At 39.7% G+C, this 22,385-nt stretch overlaps 1 protein-coding gene across 1 annotated transcript in view; it reads right to left on the bottom strand.

Moving 5' to 3' along the window:
- ipo11 (importin 11) overlaps positions 1-22,385 on the bottom strand; it is a 52,212-nt gene that overhangs the window by 14,994 nt on the left and 14,833 nt on the right. Inside the window, exons 13-22 of the mRNA XM_085910484.1 lie at positions 21,932-22,022; positions 20,689-20,736; positions 18,272-18,377; positions 13,733-13,859; positions 9,987-10,020; positions 9,472-9,512; positions 9,282-9,398; positions 7,545-7,658; positions 6,659-6,774; positions 5,924-6,000 (exon numbers count right to left, since the gene is read on the bottom strand). Coding sequence (XP_085766610.1) covers positions 5,924-6,000; positions 6,659-6,774; positions 7,545-7,658; positions 9,282-9,398; positions 9,472-9,512; positions 9,987-10,020; positions 13,733-13,859; positions 18,272-18,377; positions 20,689-20,736; positions 21,932-22,022 — 871 coding nt within the window. The remainder of the gene's footprint in view (positions 1-5,923; positions 6,001-6,658; positions 6,775-7,544; positions 7,659-9,281; positions 9,399-9,471; positions 9,513-9,986; positions 10,021-13,732; positions 13,860-18,271; positions 18,378-20,688; positions 20,737-21,931; positions 22,023-22,385) is intronic.

Raw genomic sequence — 22,385 nt, 5'->3', positions numbered from 1 at the left:
ATTAGGCAAATCTAACGTCATTCATCGTTGACCTCCGGTATTTGCGTGACCTTCGCTGAAGCTTGCTGACATTCGAGCCCACTATTCGGGGTGATACGATCACCTTTTTTTTTTTTTATATATTTGTTCATTTAATGTATCTATGCTACAGAAAAAGATAAATCTTTTAAATCATCTCCTGGCGTCGGGTATTATTTGCTAGTGAATCGAAAGAATGCTAACCAACGTGCTTCCTGTGAGAGGCGATGGATTTGGATGTGTGAGCTAAAATTTTAGACCAGTTGTTCTAAAAGTGTGCAATGTACGTCCCTCCGCTGTCAATCATATCGGTCACAGTTGGCACAAGCAATCTGCTGTTGACCCACATCAAAAGATCCTGATCTATTTCTTCCAGGCCAGTAGTTTTTTTTTAGGGGGCAAAAATCCCAAGGCTGCACACATGCTTCACTAACTGATGCTCCAGTGAGTTTTGAATCCAAAATGATGCCGTGAGATCCTCTTGTACCTGTGATTAACATCGCCGGAAGGAAATTGAGCTCGAATTGCTCCACTATCTGCAAATGTGCGTGCACGCTTTTGGTTTGGTCAAGCCAAATTGACAAGTGGAAAAGAGGCAGAATCAAAATCAACATGGTTCTTTTATGATTCAAAACATTTTTCCTCCCTGGCAGTTCGAGACATGAAGCAGTCTGAAAGTGTGCAAATCTGCAATTAAAAGAGAAATTCAATAGTAGGAAATGAGCATTCATTCCAACACACGCACAGAATTCCATTGCCTTGATTATGAACTGACCCACTCGCTCAACAACACATCCAGCAAAGGCGACTGTGTGACATTTTCAACTCCCAAATAGTCAGCCAAGAACTAATCTCTGCAAGACATCACATAGTAAAAATATATATCATACTAAATTATTAATAAACTACAATGTGTTTGGAATTGTGTACAAATTCAACTTACGTTGCCACCATGGGAACAAAAAAAAACATTTTAAACCAAGTACCCATTTTACAGAGGCGTTAAAAGAAGCCATGAGAAAACACATCGAGAAGAAATTTGTTAAATCAGCCTGACAAAATAGTTCCTCGCGAGGAACTGTAGCTTGAGCAAGATAAATCAACCAAAGAGCAACTCTATTTACACCCAACCTGCTTAGCTTGAAAGTAAGCCGACAGTCTCGACATTCTCTCGCATATAGAATAATAATAGCTTAATATGGACAAAGTGCACAAAGACGCACGTCGGCAGGAAACAGAACACTTCAGAGGACCCGAAGGGACTTGCTAAGAGGCTGTTTGCTGTCGCCTCGAACTGATCAGACATAATAGACGGCATCTAATACGTTTTGTTTTTGGCATATGGCTTGAACAGCTATGATAAACAGCATCCAATATGTTTTGTTGAATCTCAAGCCAGCCACAATGAGGCAAAAAAGATCATCCGTGCAAGTACGCAGTGTGCTCTCGAGGCTCTTTAAGTCAGCATGAATATTCACCTCTAAAGCCGCGATGTGTTACAGCACACGAGCAGAAAGCATCAATTCCAACCAGGTATCAGGATGAGAGCAAACTTTGGGAAATAATTCAAAGCGGAGTAGAACTGATGCCTCACACGACAACAAATGCCTGACCGCCGCAGGCCATTCATTTTGATCAGAAACAAGGTAAAGCTAAAAAAAACAACAACAGATGAGCCTGGGATGACACTTACGATAAAGGACGAGAGCACAACGTGCTCAAAACATTGCAGAGTAAATGAATGCCCTTGGACAAGTGGCAAATATGGTGACTATTTGATGAAAACCATATATCTCCATTTTGCACACTCTCCTGCACATATTCTTAAGCGCTCAAAGCTCAACAACCAACCAAATACAAATAAATGCTCGGCTAAGTTTATAAACATCTTATTTAACCTCGGAAATGTCCTTCAAATCTTTTTTTTTTTTTGCTTTTGATTGATGCTCCCGAAACAACCTTTACGTTTCGTTAATAAACAAGTAAAGACAATCTTGGCTAATGAACAGCATGTTTTAAGTATAAGGGTAAATTTCCGGTGAAAAGAGTCTGATCGATGTGTGCGGGTCATAAATCGAGTGACTAAATTCACCATTAATTAATTTTATGCATCCTATTTGAAGACATTCATTTTTGCAGAGACATTTTTATCTCGACCCGCCGAGAGGAACATAAACGGCAAGTATCTGCTTGTCACAGGACGCCATTATTTACCAGTCCTCATTAAGACGCGGACACTCCGGACAAGTACGTATAAACAGATGCTTTAACGCTGCCAATTAAAGATGGGAATTTTCCAAAGATTTCCTTTCGACATTGAATGACATGTGAAAAACATGTCATGGCATGTGTGATCAGAAATGAAGGACAGCCAGAAGAGTGGTCATTACATCTTCATTTGTATTCCGAAGCCATTCACAAATGCCCCGCTGTTTTTCGGGAGAAACATAAAGCTGAAAAGGAATGAACCAATCACTTGCTCCAAACGCTGTTGACACACCTGGAATACAGAACCAATGAACTATGACTGTGTATAAACAAAGTAAGGTTGTGATATTGTGACTACTGGTCCCTCATTCACAATTTGCATAATAATGGAAAATAGCAGCCATTTCTAGAATAAATTTACTGGTGAGAGTAAATCTATCTTCTAAAATGACAGTCATTTTTCTTTAATGTTTGATGAAGTTTCACAGCTACAAGGACATTACTGCAAATACTTATTATTAAACGTCTATCTATTAATAAATTGAATGTATTTTATTTTACCCCAGGGGCAAATTACTGGAGTGTACAAAACAGATAAAAATTTAAATGATTAAAAAAAAAAATCTGCATAATAGATCATTGTGTTTATGTGACCTTAGGTAACGCTTTGAATCAAACATAATTGGGGTTTAATTTCACATGTAATCACAAAATTGGATTTTAACCAGCTGGGTGCTGGGCAAAGAGCTGCAATTGTGTTTTGTTGCTGTGATACAGTCCACGCCAGACCAAAAAAAAAAAAAATACATCTACGAAAGAAGCTTAACCCTTGAGCACATGATGCAATCCCAACGTGCCTGACCATCTTAAATTTTACCAGTGAGGTGAGGTGTCACCTCTTATGTCTCCACAAGCCTTGAGTGCCGCCCTCACCAGTGGAGACATTTATAGCCGAGCAAAAGGCAGCACCTTGGGAGTGGAATAGAGATTCGATTGTGTTTGGATGGCAGGCAAAACGACAAATACGAGAAGAAATGTCTTGCTTTAGAGAGGAGGTTGCCCTTGAGATGAAGAACCCTTTGAGAAAGCCTAACTCGTAAGTGGTGCGGTACCAAGAAGAAAAGCATTTGTATGCTATATACGGCCGAAGACATTACGGCTTTAACCACACTTAATTTATTTAGTTTTTCCAAGAGAAATATAATGGTTATGAACGTCTGTGCATCACAATAAATTACTTGATCCATAAATCCAGCTTCGACGTATAATAAATAGCTATAGGTTACTACCACCACACAAAATCACGACATTTCTTCTCATAGTGGCCAAACATATATTGTACAAACACAATTTAGTCAATAAAAATACATGTGGATTATATTTACTAAACAAAATGTAAAAAAATGTCATACTGGATACATCTGCAAATATAAAAGTGAATTGCAAGTTTAATGAGCAACGAAAGCGATTACAATTTGGCTTTTAACGATTGCTTTGTGAGTTTTGCAATTACAAAGCTGGAAAAATACAAGCAGCTCTTCGACAAAGTGGGCCGTTTCTGTCAAAATTCACGACCTTGATTTCTTTCAAAATTGTAGCTCTTCTTCTATTGCTCCTCATAAAAATGATCGTGGCATTAAATAAAACGGCTGTTAGATTAATGAACACTTGAGCTGCCGGCAACCAAAAAAGAAAAAAAACCCTGCTGCTTCTTTATGCACCTTCTTGTCGACGCTTCACACGCGGCTGAGATGCGTCCTACTTGGAGGGCGAGGTGGCAGTATTACACAGGGAAAAGTGCTCGTTGAGTCAGGCCAAAGCGAGGCTCTTGACATTCTAATTAGGGAATTTGTTGCTCCAGTTTAGCCGTGATGGAGCGGGCTCTTTTATCAGGCAGGCCAGGCCACATACCTGGCAAGCTACGGCACCAATCCCAGCCAGACGCTTTTCTATGGCCCAACTCTCTGCACTGCTCTCCATGGGCAAAAATAAATGAACTGCCGGATGCCGCGATAAAAAGGAGCCAAAATATGATAAGTGACGAGTTTGACAAAAGTTAATTTGCTGTATCTATGGACTTATGTGGAAATGTAAGCATGAAATGCTCTTCCCAAAATAACAGGCTACATATATTCCTGTCTACTGCATTAAAGTGACAAATTGAATCTGTGTACTAATTTGTCTTGACCTGCTGCCATCATTCTGAGCTATTATCTTTCATTAGAGAAACTGGAGCGCTGCCCTCGCAAGTGCATTCAAGGTAATTAAGGGGCTTTAAATATGCTAATGTGACTTTCTCAGAAAAAAGATTTTTCAATGCACGGTAGAATTTTAGGAGGAGATAAGGCGACATAAATTGTGTTACTGACGAAAGAAGTTGGAAATATTTCGCTTTGTAAGGTCAAGGGGAGTTAGCATACGTTAAAATTGTATGACCTGCCAGAAAAATATTATTAAAATGATCTTTTGCTCGAAATAATTGTTTAATTTTTCATTTAATTATTAGTTTATAAATGGTCCTATCGTAGTCCATGAGAGACCTAGAGAAAGAAGTTGAGAATGACGAGTGTTGCCATGCACACACCGTGTCCACACAGTGATAGAAAGTCGAGAAATGTGACTTCATAGTAAACTCGGCCAACGATAATAATAGTTGACCAAATCAGGTCAATCTTTTTTCCATGATGCTCGATCTTGATTAATGAGGGCATGGCCAGAACAGAGTAACAGAAAATACTGAAGATTGAAGGGGGGAGTTGGCTGTTGTGTGCCATTTAGTTTCAGTGATGACAAAGTCATTTGGGGGTCATAATCTATGGAAATAAATGTGATGTAATGTTCTAAAAATGTTTACTACAAATGCCTACTGAGCTTTTGTAGGTTAGATGTTGTTTTTTTAAAGGTGCTTGTTTTGGTTTTAGAATTGCAAAGCAAGTTGGATCCAAAAGCTTTTACTCTATACGGCCCACAAGCCACAGGTTTCCTACCACAGCTGGAGTGTGGCGGATGACGATTTATGGTTCGTCCTCCTATCGGTCTTTTGCTCTTCAATCAAATTGATTCCAATCCATGCTGGGAATGATCAGACACCCAAGTAAGCCAATAAGTCTAAACCGGTGTTCATATTAGTCTGTCCCATTCAGTGAAGAGCAGAAGCACCAAATCAATGCGGTTCTTCACCACACAAATCTAAAAGGCGTGTTGAGGGAGGGGGGGGGGGTGTAAAGCAGCATCCCGGTGCTCGATCACGCAATTCGTTTCAATATACCTTGCCTACAGATCTTAGCAAGGCCAGCGGCAAGATCATTACAGGCTGTCTGCTAAAGTGTGATGTAACACCCAGGCTCATCACAAAAGATTGCACCAATTTTCTGTCCCCCATTCTGGAAATTTCCACGCGCTTCCTCACGACAGGAACGACATGTGCTTCTTCACGACAGGAACGTACAGCAGGACTGTGACTGTGCACAGACCTTTCATGCTTATGAATCTTGTTAGTCGAGCAAGAGCTTCTCGAGAGTTACTTTACTGAGAAGTACTTTTTCTAAACCTTAACTTAGATACAAAAACGTATTTGTAACGACGGCGACGTGAGATTTAATTCACAACCAACAACGAGGACTATCCAAAACATGAATGAATGCTGGAATCAAGTAGGCTGTGGTGTTATTTGATCAAAAGAGAAGGATTGACTCACCAAGTAGAGCTGACATGTTCTGGAAAATTCTGAGCAGCTCAGGGGTGATGGCTGGACTGTTCTCCAAAGTCACGTACCTGGACAAAGAGAGGGACAAGCCGACGGAGAAGAAAATAAACCTTTCAAATTTGGAAAAAAAAACAAGTCGTTACACAACACCCTTTTAGCCAAAATGTTGAGTTTGAGCAGAATGATGTGATCTTACTACGTCAAAAATAATTGGTGTGAATCAAGAGAGCAATATAACAGAAGATAAAAGCCAAATTGGGTGAACAAGCTGACTGTAAACAAAGCAAATTGATATTTTGTGCGCGACTGTTTATCAAGGGAAGATAAAAGACTTTTTTGGGGGGTTTTTTGCCACACACTCTGACATCACAATAATCTGTCTGTGCTTGGTGGCAACACAAAGAGGGAGATTCAGGACAAGTTAAAAAGACAAGAGATGACAGGAGGGCAACAAAAAAGGTAACACCTGCAAAGATTCCCCGCCACTCGGGCAAAACCTTTTGCAGGTGCAACAAAAGGTTAGACGAGAGTGTGCATTTAAATGTGTCTGAAACATGAATTGAAAAAAAAAAAAGACCACTAGCCATGCCACATAGTCACAGCCCCTTCCATACCACGAAAATTATGCAAAATTAAAACATAGTAACAATTACCACGACTCGTGTGGTATGCGCCAATATCACAGAACGGCTAGCAGAGGAGTAAAAAACAAAACAAGGTTCGTACCAAAGCTCCAATCCATCCTCCAGCAGATACACATGAGGTGGCTGGGAGACGTCTGTGCTTAGCTGGATGACAGGAAGAAGGAAAGGATACAGGTTCTTGCTCTCCGCACCAAGGCCCTGCCAAAAAAAAAAATCAATGAAAGCTGAAGAGTTTAAAAACTGTACTTTCCACTGAGTGGTTGTTCTTTGCAGACCGCCTGAGAAGAATGAAGTGGAAACAATGTTAGGTTAAGTTCAGTAGAACTAAGCACAGGGCTCAGATACAATGATTGCTTTGGACACTAATGTGCATTTTATAGCCTCCAATCCAAAAGCCCTGTAATTCGATTTCCTTCAATTGCTCGAGAAAAGGTTTGGGTGTAGTTCACAGACTATTTACTGGTCATACACATTTCATGGTCTGTCAAGTAATACTGGCGTATAGGAAATGGTGGAATTTTCACCACCCAAAACAATATTAAAAACAAACTAATCAATTGATTAAGTTTTAATTATAGTGCTCTTGCTTTCTTCTACACCATTTAAGGTTTGACGTTTGAACATGGTTTGAGGTGGATAAGGATTTCTCGTCTGTGTGTGTGTTTGCGTAGAGGTCGGTACATAAAATCCTCTAGATAAAGTGTTACGACAATAATTGGATGTCAACATGCCACTTTCTTCAGTTCATGCCCCTCTGTGACTTGTGTATGACACTATGTGGTGCCAAGTAACAAATGAGAACGTGTTTTGCAGCACAGATCATTGCCAGGTTGACTGATGTTATTATGTTAATTAGGATTGGGTCCCTTGAGTTGTTTTGCAAGGACTACAATAGAAAGATAATACTTCAAAGGACAAGGGAAAATGTGAAGCACAAGCAGCAAAAGCCCACAATTTGCACACCCTACCTGCACAAGGTGAACAAGAGTAGTAAGTATGGCACATCGTAGCATGTTGTGTTCTTCCGATTGCTTCCAAAGCAGGGGCAAGTACTGCACTAGACAGCCTACATATGGTTTGATCTAAAATAGAAAAAAAAAAAAAGATAGATTGCAAAATGTTAAGTAAGGACACAAAACAGCAGCAATATCCAAAATGGTATTAGAAATTGTAACAACCCAGCATTACTGAGACAATGGATCATGATTAAAAACAATTTAATTAGTAGAACAATTTGGAAGTCGGTCATCGTCGCGGAATGGATTGTGTTCCAACTTTGGTGGTTCCACTTAGGGAGCAGAGACAACAGTATTGCAGCTTTTGCTGTCCCCTCGGCAAAAGATAATATTCCATCCAATTACTCCAGTGCTTACGCCGCTAAGAGTCGCAGAGAGGTGCTGACAAGAGTGACTACACCCTGGACTGTCTGCTAGTAAAACACAGACAATCATTTCAACTCACACAAACACTGATGTACAACCTGGGCAAAAAAAACAAAACAATGCATGTAGTTGAATTCAGCCAATCTAAAATCATCTTGATCCTCCAGTAGATGATTATGTCCTTGACTGTGATTATGCAGCATCCCATTTGTGGTTTGTTGTGGTTCAAACAGCATTTAAAGGTGAACTGAAGTGTAAAGTGCTTTCCTAATGAGAATGCAATACACATATGCAGCCCACCATGCCGTCCTCACTTCACATCGTTGGTAATGTATTAAAAAGCCAGAGGCTAAATTGAAGATTTTTCAAAACAAACAAACAAACAAACAAACAAACCAAAAAAAAAAGATACCCCCAGCCCCCAAGTGGGAACATTAGCAATTTGTTCATGTACCCTGTGACGATTTTGTAAGTAGGCTACGTAATCCACACTGGAAATCTTTTACTTGATTACGCAACTTTGTAGGGAGGTGAAACGGGGAGAGAAAATAACTATCGCAGAAAGGGAACATAAGCCTGATGAAGATATTGCGCCTGCACACCAACCCTTTAAATGAAGTACGAGAACAAAAACTCACAAAATGTCTTTTTTTTTTTTGGGTCATCATCTTCTACACGCCCTGTGTATTTTTCTCAATCTCCCTACAGTCTTTGTGGGGACCAAAATCCCTTTCTGGCAGGGTTAGAATGTTAATAAGATTCATGCTGACTCGAGAGGTTTAGTCGGGGTCGGGGACTGGGCGAAGACTTAACCAGACTGACAGTCCACGCGGATAAAAGTCATTTCTCTGACAGATTGAAGTCAAGGCATGGTTTAATGCAAGGTGCTTAAAGTGGATCAGAAAAGAGCCTGGGGAGGTCATTAAGAGGGTCAGCTTCTTTTTTTTTTTTTTTTTTTTTTCCCCTGTAGAGTCGGCAGATGTGGATGAGGGCAATTCATTGAATGCAAAAATATATAATCATTTTGCTACGGCCTTGAATGAAATCACGGTGGTGCGAGGGGGCATCTGCGCTGCAGGGTTAAGTGAGGAATGACATGGATGCAGAAGCCGCTTAAAGACTTGCACTTGGACTCATTTGTGTTCCCGCTGTCAGGATGACAAATCATTCAGCTCCTTTGTGAGAAGACCCCCTGGGTGATAACTCTGAGCGATGTCTCCCCCAAGCAGACTACACCACTGGATCTTCCTCAAAATTAAAAACATTCCTCTTCGCTTGCAAACAAATGATGAATTCTCCACTTGTGAATGTCCCAAACCTCACCTGTGTGTTGACTCTTTCAATAACGCAGGAGATGACGTGGAGCACCTGCATTTTGGTGTCACACTCGGTCACCTGCTGCAACAGTTGGAAGAGCAGCCCAAAGATGGACTCCAAGTACTGCGTGGTGTGGGTAAAGACATACTGTGAACATTTTCACACTTTAAACAACATTCCTTGAACAAGTACTCACGGGGAGGAACTGCTCTGTCCGGAACTCAAAGTCATCGACGGGTAGTGTTGAGTTAAGGGTCATGTTTAATCCATTAATACAACTGTGATCTGATTTTTGCTCGGTCAGTGGGTCTCAAATTGTTCACAACTGCAGCCTTGAGTAGTTTAGCTCATTTAAGTATATCATGACCAACAGTAAAGAACAGTAGTGTAATAGTTCTAAGCGCTCATGAGAAAGGTTTTATTCTTAAAAATGATGTCAGTATGCACAATTTGAACATAAATACTGCACTTATACATATTGGAATATAAAATAAACTGCGCTCAAGTAATGACTGAATTAAAACATGGACATAAAAGTTGACTAAAAACGCACTTGAATAAATAATTAAAAACTACTTCAAAGTTCAATACAGCCGAATTGTGCTCAAGCAATGATCCTTTGTACACCAAAAGCTGGAGGCAACATACAAATAACGGCATTCGTACCAAGTTTTGATTTCTCAATTGATCTTCAACGTAGTAAAAGGATATTGAGCTTCAGAGTCGTAGCTGTCTCGATTCGCACCTGTGGGCAAATAAAACATCACAATAAGCACGAGACAACAAATCCAATTTTCAGTCTGGATTAGGCAAAGATACAATGCTAATCAATTCACGGATTTTTGATTGTGTGGAGGTTGACTGTCTAAATAAGTGCAAGATGAGGTCAGCTCTGCTAACCGCACAAAGTCAGAACAGACGCGAAATGTTAACAGGCACAAATGATGTACTCACCAACTAAGCCTGCCGTTCCATAAGATTTCAAATTTGCGGCAAGTAGATGAAAACTTTTCATCACGTTAATTGACTGGGTGGCAAATGTCACAGCAACCCATTAGCTGAGTTGACAGGACCGGCGGCAAGGTCAAATCCAAGCACTTTTCAAGCACGTTCAAAATCAAGTTAAACTTTTGAGAACACTCAGCACTAAAAACATTAAAAGGGATGCTGTTTTGTTTTTGGAATAGCAAGGGGAAAAGAAAGTAAATTTATATTACAGTGCATTTTAGAGATGAGAAAGTTCCCTTTGCAATAAAAAAAAAAAAAAAAAAAAAAAAAGCTTTTTATAGTTGCAGGAAGAAAAGCTAAAATATACAAAGACAAGATCGAAGTCTTGTAAAAGCTATGTAAATATATCTGGTTAAATGTAGCTTCTGCTTTCTAAAGTCACGCCACAGTCCACTTTCATATCCAAAGGGTGCAATCTTGCCGTGTCAGAGTGATGGAGGTGGTAATGACGCCCGGGGGGGAAGAGCAAGCAGATGGAAGAGAGGAATTAAGGAAAGTAAACGAGTGAAGAAATTGGTGGGAGACTCATAAAGTCCATTACAATCAGTGCTTTGCAGCCCTTATCCTCAACCAGCACGGATGCCCGGGTGAATATAGAGTCAGCAGTTTTGTTTTGTTTTTTGTTACGACAAATGTTATCAAGATCAATAAAGGGGTTTTTACAAGGATTGGAATGAAATTGTAGGGAGGCCATCTTTTGCTGTATAATTCCTACTGTATTTTATTCCATTTAGATAAAACGTTGTGAAGACGTGCCATTTAAGAAGAAGAGTTTATTGCGGTTATTAAAAAAAAAAAAAAAAAGTGGATATAGTTTACTAAAGCTACTAGCAATGTTGCCGGCACTTGTCTTAATAATTCACCCTAAATGAAATAAACTACATTTCAATGAGTGAGCAAAGTGCAGATGACAACTTGATGAAATTTGGTTAAAATAAACAATCTTGGTCGCAAGAAAGCCAATCTGAAAGCACCTAACTGAAAAATTGCTGTAACATTAATAATCATTTGGACAAATGCATCTCTTATTAAAATTAAATGAGGAGAAAATTAGTTTGACCAAAGCTCACTGAATCAAATAGAAGAGTTTCAACTCGGGGCAGGAAAAAAAAGATCTTCCTTTTGGGGGAATCTTTCCAGGGTTCGATTTTCAAGGTTCAATATAAATCCAGGCTTACCTTTACATGTTTAGCAAAAATAAATAAATAAATCAATCAATAAATAGATAAAAATCAAAAATAAATAAATAAAATCTAAAACACAAAGACACGTGCATCAAATATTAGTACTTAAAACTGTGAGACGGCACGTTGCAATAGAAATCAAGCTCGTTCATTACATTTCCTCGCTCAAGTTAGTAATCTACTTTAATGACATATTTTCTACAATGCCTGTTCATAACTACATTCCAAAGCAGGTCCCTAAAGCGAACATCCATATTTGAACACCTTCAAAGCCCTCCTGCAGACATGGCATCGTAATTAACGGTTTCCTATATCACTAGCATTTGACGTTTTCAAAGCGTGCTTATTCGCAAATTCAAAGTAAATCAATGCCGCCCACTACAAATGCAAATGGAAATTTTTTTTGAAAAAAATGTATGCATAAGCTCAACGTAGAATCAGCAGGAGAGCATCGTTAATGGGGGGGGGAAAAAAGTCAACGTTGTGTTGCCATTTCTTTGGCGACTGTCTTATTGCTCCGACAGAGCGCAGCTGAACTCTCCCGCGTCTTCGCTGCGAGGCTAATAGCTTTTGAGGCCAACTCCGAGGCACTTTCAGTTATGGTCTTCAATAAGCTAGTTTCAACTGCTTAAATATAAATAATACATTTATCATTTATGCAAGACATTGTATTCCAGCTCGAGGGCTACCTTGAAATTGCTTCGTCTAGTCCTCATCAACAATGACAACAAAAAAAATCACCATGCCTACGACTATTTCAGACTACACCTTTTGCCATTTCAATACTTTTGGAGGGGAGTGCAAGAAGTCACCCATGGATGTCCACTCTAACACCATTATGTCTTGCAACAATTTCGTTTCAGTTGAAAATCTCATTTTTTAGAGTAACATTTCTCGTGACTGAGATGTAACATTCAATTGCAATTTTTTTTTCTTTTTTTTCGTCTTGCCGCACCACATAATAACGTATAGCCTGCATTTCACTTATATACAAGGTCTTCCAGGCTGAACACTTGAAGGGATCGGTGTAAATGGATTACATAGAGTGAGAAAATGAATAAGCTGAAATAAGAGCGCTACATTTGTGTATCGACTACAAAAAGATCAAGTACTATGCAAAATACCCATTGATTGCTGTTTGCAGCTTTTATTCAGACATGTTTTTAGGGCAAAGTCAATTTCATGTTTCGGGGGCAACTGGTGTTGCTTATTGTTTACACGACGCTGTTTGCTTCAATCTATTGAATTATCATCTAGCTGCTCAATCATTAAAACAAAAAAAAACTAAAATATTAAACACCAGACAAACATCCTTAAACATAAGCTGAAGGCAAAAATCAATGTCTCTCCCTTGAATTAAAAACACAGAGTGCTAGTGTAACAAGTGTAAATTTTATCTTGTACCTACTTCTTTGAGGAGAACATTTTTGGAACTTGATACCGAATTGTAGTGACTTACTATGATTTCACTGTAGCCCATTTGTGATCAAAAATTCATTACGGCCCGGGAGACTCTAATTCACCCTGACAACATTGATTTGGAGCTGCTTTCGCCACACATTGTAATAATTCAAGTTTATTTTACTTTGAAAATAAAAGCAATATGTGGAGTTACAAACATAATACACTACTTCATATTTTCAACATGTACTGGGTAGGCGGAGAGCATGAAATTGGTGAGAACTGCACTCTTATTTTGCCTGAATTAGTAGGATCTCAGAACGTATGTTCAGAATATGATTGCAGTGACCATGAACAAACACGCAATGCTTACATCATAACAACAAACTTTGAGAGCTTATTAAAATAAGCATCTATTTGCAAGCTACAGCTCAATATCGCAGGGGCAGTGGGATCTCTCGTCTAATGTGGGTGACTCAATCAAGTGTGCATCTTATTTCGTCATAAGGCTTTTAGTAAGCTTTTGTTTGCTGAGCTTTTGTGATATATTGTGTGGGGTGGAGCTAGCGTCTAGCTGCTAGACGCATTAATGTCTGCTGGTTTGTCAATAGAGTTGATTTGATGGAAATCAATGAATGAAAAAGAAAAAAGAAAATGCTGGTAGTGAAATAAAACGAATGGCACTTCTGTGGGTGTTTGGTATTTTTGCTTCAAGGTAAGAAATAAAACATGATATACATCTCGATTTTATACCCGCAGGGGAAAGGCAAAACCTTGAGGATTTCGCAATGCATATTGTACGGAGGCGAGCCAAACTGAATGACACTGATGGGTGTAACCAAGGATTTTTAGAAGCAGACTCACCACTAAATCAGGATCCTGCATGAGACTGAGGATGACCTCGTACAGTAAAGGCCGAAGGTCCGATTTAAATTTGACTGAGATCCACTGGCCTATTAGCCAGATGACCCTCCGTCGAATCAGCTTGTACCTGTAAACAACAACAGGATTGCTTTTAGTAGATTTAGAAAAGAAAATAATTTAAAAATAGTTCACTAAGCAATCTTTAAACTGGCATGCAGACGAAATAATGTTATCATTATGCGCAAAACGTCCAAATATTTGCAGAAATATTCATTACTGGTTTTGCTTGTTCAGGAGCTATAACAAGTCTACACAGCCCTGTCCAAATGCCAGATTTCTTTTGTTGCAATAAACAAGGAGACCGAGATCATTTCAAAATTTGTTCCGGTATTAAAGTGACCTATAACCTGTACAATGCAGTTAAGTGGAAGTAAAAACAAGCAACTGAGAGAATGTGGAAGCGCAAATGTACACACACGTGTGTGTTGTATTAGTTTGATTTACATGTTTTACAAATAACAACACTCAGCAGTCTTTTGTAATTCGAAAATAAACTCGTTTAATTTACAGCTACTAGTGAGCCTAACTGGAGTTGATTGATCTTCTCGCAAACAAAAGGTGGCATTTAAGCAATGGATCAAGGGAAGAGAACAGATGAGCATCTAATTAAATTGGGTTAAGAGACAAACAGAGTCTCGCACTGCATTCTGATTTTAGCCAAGGCATATATGGTAGACTTCAAGCATCAGCAAACAGGTACAGCGGTGCTAGAGAAAAAAAAAATTCCCAGAGTGCACTGACTAATCAGGCAGCATAAAAAAAACAGCTCTGTTTGAGCTGAGCATATTAAATATCATGCAAATGATATCACAGACAAATAAAAGATGATTAGCTGTGTGAGATATATATATCTATATATATATATATATATATATCGACGGCTTCCTTCACGTACTGTTGGCAATATTCCTAAGTGGACACAGACAAAATTGTAAAACCCCCGAAACTCCAGTGATGAAACGGAGTCCCACTCCGGCCGGCCCTGTGTGTACTTGCAAGCATTCGTAAACCACCAGGGAGAAAGCGAGGCTTCATATATCGCAAACTAAAAAAGGTCAGGCCACAAAAGGCAATGTAAAAATGTCGGTCTTTCACAACATTCATTGTAACCTGGCCAAGTGCCACAATGGAGCCTCTGCCCAACAATGTCTGGATGGCACAAAAGCTCTTTCTTGGCTTATCAGTAATAGTACCGTGTATTTAAAGCACAAATGATGAATGAGTATTAGTCATATTGTCATTCTGCGTGGGCAAATTGAATTCCCTTTATTTGAGGGTTTAAACATGGTCAGCCATCACACTGCTACCAACTTCTACAACCTGATAATTACGCTTGATTTAACAAGAACGTGAACTGGCACAGCTACAGCTGATAAATGTGTAAGCTCATAGCTAAACATCCTCCATTTGCGTGTACAGACGCCAGCCAGCATGGCCGTGCGGGTAGGATTAATTACCATATCCCTGCACAAATATATTTCTGACAAAGTAACTTGCTTTTAACTCGTTCGCTGCCATTGACGGCTATAGACGTCCAAAATCCATTTTAACTGTGCTGGCAGTGAATAACTGGGCCGCTGCATATCCATCGGCCCCTGTTCGGTTTTAGACCTCGCAATATGCCTGCTCTGCTGAAGCTATTTTGCAAAACGCCTACAATAGAAGCATTATTCTTTAACGTTACAGCCGTAATGATCGTTCAATCACCACGTTGTTGCTAAAACGCTCCTCGCGCAAAAGTTTTTTTTTTTTTCCCTCAAGCCAAACCTCTAAGTAGTTTTTTAACAAGTGGTGTCACTGGCAGTAAAGACGATTAGTAGACCGGACCCAAGGACATTGGGACATTGACCATCTTGTTGATGAAGAGGCTCCAAATGTCACGCGGTGCACAGAGACTCTCATCGGTGCATTTGGCCGCATCATTGTACCGCTTCTGGTCCAAGCAGACATCTGTTTGGGCCACTGTGGCCCACAGGTTTTGCAAGACCTGCAGCAGATGGACTTTTTCGGTTCCACCCTGAAAGTTTTGTGGGCAAGCATGGGCATAATATTATGTCAAACTTTTTTTTGAATTAATACGAGCATCTTTTTTCATATCAATCCTTTTCATGGTGGCATTGCATTTTTTTCCTATTCAGACCACAGGTTTGTTGTTCTGGTTTATCGCAACACATTGTGACCTCCAGGAAACTCGTGACAATTCCCTCACTATATTTTATCAAAGAAATATCTTGAAAAGAGTTTCATTCAGATCACCAAATACTTTCATGCAAGGAGATTATCATGCAGTCAGGACAAATTATGTTGTGCTGCGTTTAGTTATTTTGAACTACCAAGTAAATGTAATAATATATAAAGATAAATATGTTTCTAATCTTGTAAATTATGTTTTGCAATTTATGATTTGTGTCTCCATGGGGTCAAGTGATGTCACACTGGAGTCTGTTGGTGCACTTGGGAGCTTTTTTTTTTTTAAGATGGTTTCGAACTCATAGTGCAATATGTGCCAAACGGGTTTAAATGTGGGAAAAAAGGTAAAAGCTAAACTAAACTAAACAAAAATTGGCATCTCCCTCTTGGGCAGTTGACTATGGATGTTCCGCTGCATTCAAAAGAAGTACTTCTTCTGAGGACACACATACAGACATGTTCCATTTTCTACGACTCCACCTTTTATGCAATGGAGAAGTTTAGAAAGTCTGCCAGAAAAGCCTCTTGGAATGAGACTCTTGGTTTGAAGTTCTCTTTTTGTTTCTCTTGAGAGACTGCCAAGTATATGATGCTACGGTGAAATGCATTTCCCGCTGTAATCACAGTCTCAAAGTTGATTTTGATACAATGTGTATAATCATGACGATGTCTATAGTGGCTTCTTTTCATCTTCAGAACTATATCAGAACAGAACAGGCACAGCTCTTGGCACAGTGACTGAAAATAGTGCTCCCACCAGCATGTTTTATCCCTCATATGTCAGAGCACGTACTGTATATTATATTACTGTATATACCGACTAATGCACACCACTGGGAATGCACACCACTGGGAACCATACATACCAGCAGGCTCTGCATGAACAAAGCATCCATGCGTTGCATGACAGACTACAAACACACACCAGTAATTGCTACAGAGGGAAAATGACTAACAGTTCAGAAAAGAAATGGGGTGTGTGTGTGTGTGTGTGTGGGGGGATCATATTTTAATATTCATGATGACTACATATGCATAGCAGTCTCTTCAAACAACTCAAGAAACATGTACAACCTGACAGAAACGTGTTTTGTTTTTTTAATTCCGCACACGAGAATAAGAAAAAGACAGCAGGAGATCTACGAATACATCTAACGCTGACTAAAAGGAACTGGTGGTGAGTTGCTATTATCATCAGAGATGTGCTTTTAATGAATAGAGAGAAAGAATACGTTTTGTGACACAAAGGGAAATTAAAATAGCTCTGCCCACCAAGTGGGGAGGGACCACAGTGGCCATGTGATAAAAAGGTTTGGGTTTGTCAAGGCTATGTTCAAATACTGTAGATTGGCCGGATAGAGATAAGCATAAGGAAACAACTTGAAAATGCCCACGGAATGTTTTGGTGATCAACACAATCTCAGAATGAACAATGATTGAATCTTTGGCATCACTAGCAACATCATCAAAACAAAGTAAAAATGGACTGAAGCACCTGAGCAACCGTGTCACGGTGACATCAGTCCGCCGACTCACTGACGTACGCAGCCGCCGCCTCAGTGGCTGATCTTTGGAGTGATGCCGGGTTGCTACTTTGATTGCCCTGGCATTTGTGCCTGTTGGGCGCTCCTTTGTTCTTCATATCACTCACGCCAGCAGCTCACTCTCCCACTTTCTCATCACTTTTTAAATGTGCTTATCTCTCGGCCCGCCGCCTGAGTCTGTAGACTGAGAACGTGATGAGGCTACATTGCCAACCCAACTGCTGCGTCACTAGTCTGGGAGCAATTGAGCGGACACAGGCGGCAGTTGTTAATGCGGCCGACGGATATCGGCTGGATACTAATGAGGCGTTTGGCATAGACTGACCGTGCTGATTATTCGAATCAATAGCGTAACAGAGGTCAATAGGAAATTAGCTGGGCTTATCTGATAAGGATGTGAAATCTGTAAGATCAATACTTTATGCTAAGGAAAAACACCAGACATCAAGTTCAATGTCAATTTGTATTAAAATAGTAGAAAAAGCGAGTGTTAGCCCCCGTTGCTAGGTTGCTCGCCGACTTATTTCACAATGGCGTGTTGCAAATCAATATATGATATTTATTGTTAAAACACAGCTGCTGTTTGAATTCTACTTGAGTGGTGACTGTTTTAACGCTGAGGACTGACAGTGTGTTCTAATCAATAAAATTTGATTTTACACATCCTTTTGTAGTATGCCTAACCCCTCACCGCACAAATACAAAGTTTTCAGCCAACTTATTTAAAACAGAAAAGCACTGTCACCTGTGATGGCTGACTTGCAGCTCCCCGAGAAGCTGATTCTTGAACCATTGGTCAAAGTCCACATTGTCAAAAAGCTCAAAGGCGGCCAGGCCTACTGCGTTGAACACTGCAGACAATCAAAGAAAAAACAGAGTCAGTCCATCCACTTTTAATATTGACGAATCCTAAAAGGAAATGAGCCGTCTCATTTTTGTACAGCATTCCATAAAAATTGTGAGATTTGATGTACTGAATGTAGTTTTGTTTTATTAAAAATAAAGCTCTAAGATTCGACAGAAGAATGACTGCGGTATTCAGATGATCTGAATAATCTGCCCTTCAACTGCAGAAGGCAAGCAAAGTCAACATGACACTAAATAAAAGCAATTTGATAGTAGTACATTTTTGGCATGGGCTTCTACAGCATGGAAACAACTGAGAATATGGAAAAGCATAGCAGTATACCACAGAAAACATCAATAATAAAAAAAAAAAGGAAAATCATCAGTGAATTGTTATGTTCTGACAGCAAGTTAGCATTCAATGGGGGGGACAGTAAATAATGTTGCAAAAAATATAGACCAGAATAGGAAATTCAATTAAAGGGAGAACATGGGGCTATTGTTGCAACGTCAGCTTCCTGCCTTGGGACACGAATGCCTCACGATATCGAGGTCTGGATTTCGAATCCCGGTTTGCATACTTGGCCCATGCTTGTGTGACTTTTCTCTGCACTTCAGCCTCCTCACATATTCCAAAATTGTACAAAGGTGTAACTGTTAAGTGCAAATGGTTGCTTGTCCATATGTAACCTGTGATTGATTGTCTGTATACCATCAGCTACCCCAATGAAAACAAGCACTATCGAAAATGGATTGGCTGGATAATTTAAATTTGCAGTGGAATGGAATTACGATGTAATGTGATGAGGGCGAAAAACAAGAGTATATATGTAATTACAGCCAGAGAACAATTGTCTGATGCCGCTTGATGGCACGTGGCCTTATAGAAACAGGGAAATCATGCAGTCAGTGAAGCATTTAGGATGTCGATGACTGCAGGGTACATCCCCGCGACTGTGGGAGCGGGAAGCCAAGATAATGTCCTCCAAAGTAGATGGCAGCAGCACTGTGGTGAGAACATATGCCTCGAAGGAAGAAAAAAAAAAAAAAACATTCAAAAGTGATGCAAGTGGCTTGTGCAGTTTGTGCAGCGCCACGCCTCAGTCACATTTGCTCTCTTTCATCGTGACTAACAGATGCACAAGTCCAAAGAGTCACAAAAGACAGATGGGACCAAGGTGCTGAATCAAGCGCTTGGATTCTTCTCAATAAAACATTGCCAGAGGTCGACTCTCTGGGACAGGTAAAAGGAACTGTCGGAATCTCTGCACGTTTTGTTCAACTCACTTCTTACGAGCAATGAAAAGAGATTACAGACACCGTTAAATAGATTCTTTGTCGGGAAGTCAATTAAGTTTTTTTTTTTTTTTTTTACGAGTGTCTGTCTTTTGCCTGGCCCCTTTTCACATGACCTTGCTAATATTAGCCAAGCTAGCACACAACTTTTTCCTGCCTAAGGTCTGTGGACAATATGAAAGGCTCAGAACATGACTTTAACCACAATTAAAATACCAGTAGGCTCCTCTCCCTTCACAATGTTGCGTGTGCCCAAGTTTATGATGCAAGGAGCTGAACAAATTATTTCTTCAGCCCAACATGATCCAAATCTTGCTTTTTCCTCAACATCTTTCTATAATAGTCAGCTGTTATTCTGTTTTAAAGCCAAATTTCACGAGACATAAATTTTAATGCCTCCCCCATATCTGCACTTTAAAAAAAAAAAAAAAAACGCAATACGTTGATCACGAAGCGCTTCGTTCTTATGAGGCTGAGCCACCTTGGAAGACTTACTGACTCGATACTGTCTGATTTAACGAATAAATAAAGAGTTAAAAAAGAGCTGGCTGTAGTTTGACAACACACAGCGTCCCAATTTCTATGTATTCATTCAAGCATCATGTTTCATAGCCTGTATGATGGACGTGCGCCTGTTCCAGACAACAAGCTCAAGTTATCATTGAGATTTGAGAACTAACAACCCAACCGCATCATTAATGTCAGATTCTATTCAGACTGCTGTTAAAATAGTTTTTATTTACTCATCAAACATTTTCCTCTTCAACAAGGTTGACACTCACTATTGTAATTATCTGCAGCAGTGCACACACAGTGTACAGCTTCATCATCAAGTTGTGTTTTTATTAAAGGTGCCACAAGATGACTAATGTCTCAATTGGAAACACTTTTGTAGAACTATCCACTTTGGGAGGCAATCCGATTGACTTTTGGATGTTGTTAAATCATCCCAAGTGGCAGCGCTGACCTTCCGTAGAAGTACACACGCTGTAGAAAGACAAAAGGAGAAGTTTGACTCACCTGCGTCCTTCATTAACAGCTCAACAGGGTTTTCCACATTGATTGGGCCTGCAACAAAAAAAAATGGACATTTTGATTCTCCATTTTTTTTTGGGTCAATTTTACTGTGGTGAATGACTTGGGAGACATGTTTTAAAGTATTCTATATAATCTGTAGGTCCTCTATTTTTGTTCAGAAACAAGCGCTTCAGTTGGTTTCATAAATGGCTATCATTCTTTTTTCACACTCGATCACAGAGTCTGCGGATGAGGCCTAAGTTGGTGTTGTCCACAAATTTTATGACAGTAAATATTAAACAGGTTTAACATAATAATATTCCAGAGACATCCGTTAATCAGGCCTTTGCAGACTTTCATTCAAATTTTGCAGGGTTGTTAAGAACGATCTTCTCTGTGTAGACATTATTTTTGATGGACTAGTTACGCAAAGGTTGTGATTTTCATCTAGCGATTTATGTTCCATCAAGTCACATCTCTTCACTAGTCTGCTTTCTACCTCTATTAGTCCTTGTGGTGCACCAAGGTTTCAAATCAATAGCTGACTCCCCTCAACCATAGAATTTCATAATCTGCTGTCGCTTTTTCTCCTTCTGAACCTATTTCCACTTTGTCACTTGAAGCTGAGAGCGGAATAGAAAAGAGGCCAGAAGCAAACCCTACAAAGACAACAAACAATGGCGACACGAAAAAACCCGTCGCCATCAAAGCGCAAAGTGCGAGTGTCACCGAGAGCTAGAGATGGCAGTGAGTGGGTTATACAGTAACAGTGATCTGTCAAAAGGGAATTCAAGGTTGCTGACAAAGCTGTTACATAGATTACTAAAGGCAACATGATTCTTTCATGCCTAAATGCGTTTCTGCTTTATAAACTAAAGTACATATATGTTGAGAGGACTACATCCACAGTAGGGGAGAATAGCGTCAGTTCTGAGGGCCTTTTTTCTCAAGCAGACAAAATGTGGGCATCAACTGGGTAAGATGCTGAGACTAACTGGGAAGGAGGCAAACCTATTTGGGAAATAATTGAGGGATGTTGATGATTATGATTTTTTTTGTGTGACAATTAAAAGCCAGGTCAGTGGTCACTTTGCTGAATTTCAGTTCAATTTTAAAATGAGTTCCCCACAGGATCCAATATGTAATGTACATGTGCACGTGCAATAACATACGTACTGTACGAAAGGTCATAATAAAAGACACAAAAAAAACCCATCAACTGCTCTTGGAAATGGAATTAACTAACCGTGGAGATTCTGAACCATATCCAGGAGCACAGGTGTCAAGGTCTGGCCGTAGTTGTGGAAGATATCCAAAAACAACACTTCTGTACAGGGCTAAAAAAAAAAAAAATAATCAAAGAGAGGGAAAATTATCATTAAGAATTTAAAAGAAAAAAAATATATGTCACTCTGGAGAATGAGTCAAATTCTTGGGGGAATGCATGCATGCATGCACTCGCTCACCTTACCAACCCTGCAAGCGCAAAAAGATCAGCAGGGTGAATGAGTCAGACAAAGCCAATTCATTGGCTCCATTCACACAGGTTGATTGACGGCTAAGAGTCGCTTCTAATCAGGCAGCGGGATTCATGAGCACAAAAGTTGCATGGTGACATGTTCTCCGTAAACCGTCCTTATCAATTACCCCCCACAGCACGCTGAAGCAAAGGTCAAAATAGGCTGTGCGAAATACTATCG

The sequence above is a fragment of the Syngnathus leptorhynchus genome, chromosome 4 (assembly GCF_054491065.1).
Source record: "Syngnathus leptorhynchus isolate UIUO chromosome 4, UIUO_Slep, whole genome shotgun sequence".
Classification (NCBI taxonomy): Eukaryota; Metazoa; Chordata; class Actinopteri; order Syngnathiformes; family Syngnathidae; genus Syngnathus; species Syngnathus leptorhynchus.
Note: the sequence above shows the minus strand (reverse complement) of the source record. Positions and strands in the feature narration are given on the sequence as shown.